The sequence below is a fragment of the Priapulus caudatus genome, unplaced genomic scaffold (assembly GCF_000485595.1).
Source record: "Priapulus caudatus unplaced genomic scaffold, Priapulus_caudatus-5.0.1 Scaffold927, whole genome shotgun sequence".
NCBI lineage: Eukaryota > Metazoa > Priapulida > Priapulimorpha > Priapulimorphida > Priapulidae > Priapulus > Priapulus caudatus.
In genome coordinates this window covers 53,551-61,466 of record NW_014577988.1, presented here as the reverse complement: position 1 = coordinate 61,466, position 7,916 = coordinate 53,551, and the positions used below count along the sequence as shown (strand labels likewise).

The 7,916-nt window shown below is 45.3% G+C and overlaps 1 protein-coding gene across 1 annotated transcript in view; it reads right to left on the bottom strand.

The window, feature by feature from the left end:
• Positions 1 to 4,796, bottom strand: part of LOC106814456 (epididymal secretory protein E1-like) — a 24,427-nt gene extending 19,631 nt beyond the window's left edge. The window contains exons 1-2 of the mRNA XM_014818771.1: positions 4,761 to 4,796; positions 2,066 to 2,204 (exon numbers count right to left, since the gene is read on the bottom strand). Coding sequence (XP_014674257.1) covers positions 2,066 to 2,204; positions 4,761 to 4,796 — 175 coding nt within the window. The remainder of the gene's footprint in view (positions 1 to 2,065; positions 2,205 to 4,760) is intronic.
• Between the last annotated feature and the right edge of the window lie 3,120 nt (positions 4,797 to 7,916).

The following is a 7,916-nucleotide window of genomic DNA, read 5'->3' as shown; positions in this document are numbered from 1 at the left end:
ATGGGTGGACGGGTGGATAGATGGATGGATGGTAGACGGACGGACGGACGGACGGACGGACGGACGGACGGACGGACGGACGGACGGACGGACGGACGGACGGACGGATAGATAGATAGATAGATAGACGGACGGACGGACAGACAGACAGACAGACAGATAGATAGATAGATAGATAGATAGATAGATAGATAGATAGATAGATAGATAGATAGATAGATAGATAGATAGATAGATAGATAGATAGATAAGTGGGTGATTGAGTGAGTGAGTAATTGAGTGGGTGCGTGCATGCGTGCGTGCGTTGGTCGGTAGGTGGTTGGGTGGGTGCGTGCGAGCATGCGTTGGTTGCTGAGTGGTTGGGTGTATACGTGTGTGTGTGCTGCGGTGGGTGGGTGTGTGCATGCATGCGTTGCTGGGTAGGTGGTTTGGATTTCCTTGGCTGCGTGCGTGCGTTGGTGGGTGGATAGTTGGTTGGCTGGGTGCGTTGCTGGGTGGGTGATTGAGTGGGTGAGTTATTGGGTGAGTGCGTGCCTGCGTGCGTTGGTGGGTGGGTGGTTGGGTGGGTGCGTTTGTCGCTGGGTGGGTGGTTTGGGTTTGCGTAGTTGTGTGCATGCTTTGGTGGGTGGTTGGTTGCCTGGGTGCGTTGGTAGGTGGGTGATTGAGTTGGTGAGTTGTTGGGTGGGTGCGTGCATGCGTGCGTTGGTGGGTGGGTGGTTGGGTGGGTGCGTTGGTAGGTGGGTGATTGAGTTGGTGAGTTGTTGGGTGGGTGCGTGCATGCGTGCGTTGGTAGGTGGGTGATTGAGTTGGTGAGTTGTTGGGTGGGTGCGTGCATGCGTGCGTTGGTTAGGACCAACGACCCGTAGGACTAAAGAACTGTAATCTCACCCACCCAGCAACGCACGCACCCACCCATCAAACCACTCACCGCCACACACACGCACGTATCCATCCAACCACCCACCGCGGGTCGTTGGTCTTACGGGTCGTTGGTTCTACGGTGCACGCAGGCACACGTAATTTTTTTCTTTGTTTGTAAATTTAATTATTAATTAAAATTTTTATTCATTTAATTTGTGATTAATTTTTTTTAATTTAATTTTTAATGCATTTTTTTTTAATTAAATTTTTTTTAATTTTGAATTACCCACGACCAACGACCCGTAGGACCAACGTGTCCTACGGTGCACGATACAAATAATACGCTGATGCACATTAAACTTAACATAATAAATGAATACTAACAAAAAAAATATACTGGTAAAAAATATACACAGTGTATTTACACAGCAGCAGTACTTCTTAAACTGGTGTATGGTTCACCCAAGGGTGAATGAAATAATTTTGAGGTGAATGAAACTAGACCAAAAACATAAGGAAATTTTGTCGTGGGTGAATGAAATTTTGTGATAAGATCTCGAGGGTGAATGACACTGAAATAGTTTAGGAATTATTTTCTTCCTCCTCCTCCACTCCTGTCTGGTGCATACTTCAATCATAGTGAAATGCCACATACATAATAAAATATAAATAAAAAAAAAATTTTTAGGAAAAAAATTTAAACAAATACAATTAAAAATTTAAATTAAAAAAAGGCGTGCGTTGGTGGGTGGGTGATTGGGTGCGTGGGTGCGTACATGCGTTGGTTTGTGAGTAGTTGGGTGGGTACGCGCGTGCGAGCGGTGGTGGGTGGGGCGTGTGTGCGTTGGTGGGTGGGTGGGTGATAAGGTGTGTACGTGCGTTGGTTGGTTGGTAGTTGGGTGGGTACGTGCGTGCGTACGGCAGTGGGTGAGTGCATGCGTGTGTTGGTGGGTGGGTGATTGCGTGGGTGGGTACGTGCGTGTGTTAGTGGCTGTTTGGGTACGTGCCTTGGTGGACGGATGGTTAGGTGTGTGGGTGCGTACGTACCTTGGTGAGTTAAGGGTTTGGTGGGCGGGTCCGTGCGTGCGTGCGTGCGTGCGTGCGTGCGTGCGTGCGTGCGTCGTTGATCAGCGGCGGCGTAGGACACGTGTGTCACGCTGTAGTTAAGCACACTACCACACCTTCATTCCCCGACGACACTCACCGCAATCCTTGAACGTCGTACCGCCAGCGATGGCGACACACGCTGCCACTGCTACGATAGCCAGCGTTGACACCTGTCCTGCAGCAGGTAGCATGTCTGACGGCGTTACTGTCGGCACCAGGTTCCGTGAATCGCAGATCTATGGAGAGAGGTGCGAGCGTCAAATGGCGGTGCGCTTCTCTGGCACCTCCCCGTCTGTATATCTTTCTCTCTCGTGTTTCCGCTCTCCGTTATATTACTGTTACTCGCCACTCTATCGTGTTGGCTCTCTCCCTGCTCCCCTTCTCTATCCTCTTCTCTCGCTCTATCTTCTGACTCCTCTCGCGCGCGCTCTCTCTCGCTCTCTCGCTCACAGGCACTTGGAGCGTTTCAATAAAATATAATGCTAAATAACTACGAAATCTATTTACTACCAAAGTCATAATGTTTCTATACTCTCTTTCACCTATTATTGCCGACAATTTCCTATAAAAACCGTCCAAATGCTCATGTGCAACAAACACTAGCGGCCGCCATTGCTCACGCTGCACACTGACACTTAAACATATAGTTAAACTATAATAAATAAATAAATGTATATAATAGTTAATATAGTCTATCTCTCTCTGTCGTCCTCTCACTCTCTCTCTCTCGCGCGCGCGCTCTCTCTCTCTCTCTCTCTCTCTCTCTCTCTCTCCCTCTCTCGCGCTCTCTCTTTCCTTCTCTCTCTCTGTCGTCTTCTCGCTCTCGCTCTCTCTCNACGCACACCATGCACACTTGCACACGCACATCACACCCACACACACCACATCACACCAGAACACACCACCACGGCACACACAACACACACACACAACACACACCACAACACACCAGCACCACACACACACACACACACACACACCACGATGTGTGTGCGTGCAGGTGCTGCTGTGGATCCAACTGTGCCGCGACGTGGTGCGGAGAGGTAGGTCCTGTGACATTTTTTAAAACTTTCCGTTGGGCTGAATCATTTTATTGCAGTGAATTATTGCTGACTGTTTATGTTATTTTCGACATTCATGGAACAATCAAAAAAAATTTTTTTTGTTTTCTTTTTTTTTTTTTTTTTTTTTCGGACGTTAGTTTGATCGACACCAAATCCACAAACCCATATAATTCGGTCAAAACATTCAGCGATTGCCATCATCGTTCATCAGCGTTTTACTGTTTGTTTGGACTTTCGTGGGCGGCAACCACGTTTAGTACGGGTAAGCTACGTTCCTCTTCTTTTTCTTGTTCTTCTTGTTCTTCTTCTGTCTGGTACTATTATTTATGATATTTTAATTCTCCAGGTTACTACATCTACACTCCACCTTAGCCACTGCCAGTTTCAACACGGCGCTGCGCGGGGTGCGTTGAAAGGCTTTCAATGTCTCGATGCTCTACAGTGGCTCTGCGTAATAGCGGGCATTTCCAGGCAGATTGTTCCATAGTCTGCGTCCCTTTCACGCCGTCACATTCGATTGGGCCATCTTCAATGTATCCACGTAATAGTAAGCTACGTTAACGTTACGTTACGCTCACCTTTTATTCTATTCGCGTATTTTTTCTTTACAAAACAGAAGCAGTGACAGAAACCAGTTTCGTGATGCTATGAGCTATCTATTTCAGGGCGATAGCTATACGTCAATTTTTCCGTTATAGACGGGGAGAGGGCAAAGTTACGTACAGTTTGTGCTCTGGCAGTCTTGAGCGTAGGGCAGTTCGGCCATTTGATTAGTTGTGAATAGTCATCCAGTAGCACTTTGCTCTGAAGAGGCATGCGCTCGCCTGCCTTGCCGTCACAACGAGCCCTGCCCAGCGTACAAGTATTGGTCTTCACGAAATTATATTTGCGTAAGAGCTCGCACAACATTAGCCCAAGGCGTCGTGGGCTTAGTCTTGGCGTTAGTTCTTGCAATATTTTTCGTTTTTTGACGGGGTATTATAGCTCGGGCGAATTGAACGCTTGGCACGAATTAAAAACTGCCTGTCGCGCGCTGAAAGGAGGATGTATGTGCCCACCGCTGAGCGGTAGCTGACGCGGTGGCCTGATGAGGTGGGCGTCATGTTAAGAAGGGCTCACAACGAGCATTAATATAGGCTGCTGTTGGCGTTGATCCGGGCCGGAGACCGCGCCAAGGAAGGACGAAGAAAGCACCCCCGACGTGGTTGGGCGTTCGGCCGTTGGATCGAGCGGAGCGCCTGATGTTTGGCGCCAGTCAATAGTTACTCGGCACTGCCAAGAGTTCTTTCTACTCAAGTTTCGTATCGCGCGTATTCGTCTGCTTATCATCATTCTAAAGTACCTGAGGGGTTCATATAGGGTGGTTCCTGTCTCGTCAGTCGTGGTAGAGTAGTCCGTGTAGGTCCGCAAGAAGTTTTCTGAGGTTAGTCAACTCTGTTCCGTGCTCCCCTTTTCATCCTTTCCATTCGCGTTGGTCTTACCTGGTCGTGCGTCTTTTCGCTCTTGAAGTTCTTGCGTACTCCGCGTATACTGTGAGTTCTTGAGGTGCATTTCTGGAGCGGGGAAGGTCTTGCCGTTTGTGATTTCGTCGCAAACTGGGCTGGGGAGCGCGATACGCGGGTTCATTTTGCGTGATGGCAGTTCTGGCCATGATTTCTCAGCCGAGCTGTTGCTGGAAGTGTCGCCCCTCGCCATTCAGCATCACCAAGGGCCAACCGCTAGGCTTACCATCTTTCTCTTGTTGGTTTTCTTCTTGAGAGGCATCCTGGATACTAACTTTGATTAAATGAAGTGACAAATGTCAAAAATTCGGGCAAAACTTCGATGTATCCACTGGAAAATCTCTGCAGCAAATGGCAGGCAACAGACCGGGCCTCGTTATATAGTCGGGAGACGGACGCGCGAGTGACTCACGAGTGACCCACGAGTGACCCACGAGTGACTCACGAGTGACCCACGAATGACCCACGACTGTTGTGCGCCAGTCGCACGACTGTAGCACGTGCATCCCACGAGTGAACCACGACCTGTTCACGTGAAAAACAGCTCCCCGACAATGCCCGACAACTCACGACTGACGCACGACTGACTTGCGACACACCCACGACATAACCACGACATATCTTTTTTTTCTGTCGCGTCCCCATCGCCAAACCATCTTTGATGTGTCGTAGCCCTTGTGACCACTCGAAATACATTTCGGGCATGTTGCAAGATCTGGCCACGACAAACCCCGGTCACAACGGATCGTACGAAATTTTGTCGTGGTGGACCCATAAAATACTTAAACATTAACATTAGTCTTAACATTAACTTCGACTCGTAGACCGTTGACAGAAACATCGTAAAGTTATGAGAATGAAAAATAATAGCAAATTTTCTCTTAACATTATGAGATCCCAGACTCTCTCGTAACTTTAAGACCAAGATGAAAATAATGCAATTACACAAAGAATTGCAATTATAGTGATATTATATTTTATATTAATCAGTAAAACATGTGTTTCTTATGGAAAACACGCCAGCACACTAATTGTCTACCGATCCTGTACCAAAACAAACTTATACAAGACTGACGTTTATGCTCTTGTTTTGGATAGCTTGATGAGTCATGACACTAGCGTCTTGTGTATGCACGAAGAAATTTGTGAATTTTTAAACGTGTCGACTTTTAATCAGATATTATTTATCTGTAGTTAACCATCACAACATGCATAAATTACTGTCATGCACAATAAACGTGTATGAATTTGAGTTTTGTGATCGATTCTCATCCAGGCAGCCCGGTGACAGCAAATTATCAAGTTCCTGCTAACGTAAGTTTTCTCATAGCTCATATTCTCGTGACATTAACATTAGTCGTAAGCGTTATCTTAGCATTAACATTGGCATAAACTTTACGATGTTTCTTATAACGGGTCCCTGTTTTTTATGATTTAATTGCTGCCCGATACCTACATTTTCCCGTTCCGGTCGATATGAACAATCAATCGCAATAACATGCAATCTCCATGGTTCGATGGTGAGATGTTTTAGTGTTCGCCTAAGTCAGAGAGGTAATCCCGCATGTTTTAATTATTATAGACACGTTTTTATCCGAAAAGAGTTTGATGACGTGCTTAGTCAGCGTCTATGTTTCAAACGACAAAATTAACGAATTTATTGCTAAAAATGTATTTTTCATAAGATTGTGGCATGATTATTTTAACGATGGAATGCGTGTTCGTGGAATATGTTGTGTTAGGTCAAAAGAGGTAACAACCCAGGACTTGATCATCCGTACACATAGTTCACTTACTTATATTACCGACAGGGACGCAATAAAGCCGGCATAGTTCAATATATAAACTTTACCATTTATAATTTATTAATCACATTGCAATTGAATAAATAATATAGTATAAACTAAACGTTCGATTTGGTTTTTATCGATTTACTAAATAGCATGAAAACGTCATGCGTAAATAACGTATCTAGATATGAGTGACATGCGTTAAGACGTCATTATATTGCGTCAAGACGAAAATTTCAGTATTGGTTCAATACCAAAATGACATAATTTTGTCATGCTCCACTAAGCGCATTAAGGCTGCAGGCGTGTCTGCCATTTCAATTAAGCCAATTTGTTAATTAATGCACTTTAATTAATTAACTATGAATAATAACCATGTCTTTTCTAAATATACAAGATGTGCTATATACTAATACATATGTGCTACTGCGTGTATGTGACGAACCGTGGGACTGGCTCAAAGCTGGCATGGTCGATATTGTCATGAGATCATGAACTATAAGAAGCACGTTTCTACAGTTTATGTGCGTTTGTATTTCGCCATTATTACTGACTGTACACGCATACTGACGCATTGCAGTTAGGATAAATATCGTGCCATGTCTGTATAGACGTTAAAGCTCATGGCGTGCTGCATTGCTGAATGTTATATCGTGCCTGCATATAGGGGGGCCTACATGAACATTGTCGTATTGCAGTCAGGATAAATGTATCATATCATGCCTGTATATATGCGCACTGCTAGAAATTGAGCGGCCATGGTTAAAAATTACGCAATGCCTGCATATACATGTACACGCACGCAACGAAGTTAAGATGGACGTTTCATCGTGGCTGTAGTGTATATAATATACCCGTTCACTGACGCACTGAATTAAGATTTGGGGAGAATACAATATGTCTGTGTGTGCACGCACACTGATGCTAGTCAGTCAGGACGGGTGTTATAGACGACCTTTAATGGAAGTGCCTTCATATTTACGACGGACAGTTAAGATAACTTGCCTCACTATTTTTTTTACGTCGGCCGCGCCTTTATTTAATATCGCAGCTAATTTGACTTACGGCCGACAGATGGGGCTAATAATTGCTTACACTATACGCTGACGGCGTTTTAACGCGATCAGCTCCTGATCGTGAAAACAACGAGGTTAAAAGTGAATTACGCATCTCTAACAGATTAGTGCAATTACGAGGAGGATTTAATTACACGAGTCGAGATGAATCTCATCCGGACGTTGTCGCGGCGTCTGAGCACGCGCGACTGAGACAGGCTGAGGCAGAGTGAGGCGGGCTGAGCCAGGGTGAGACAGGCGTGTGAACGTGGTCGTGGCACTGCGTAAGATAGGATGTGGTTGGAGGCTGTGTTTAACGCAATCACGAGACGCACCTACATTCGTACAACAAGGAAGATGACGTGCAAACGTGAAACAAAAAAAATGCATTTTATTACAGAAGCTACAGACTGAACTATGGAAGCGAAACGGGTAAGGTATAGAGACGTATAGCGGACGTTCTTACAGCGTGTAATATAGCGCCATATATACATATATATATATATATATATATATATATATATATATATATATATA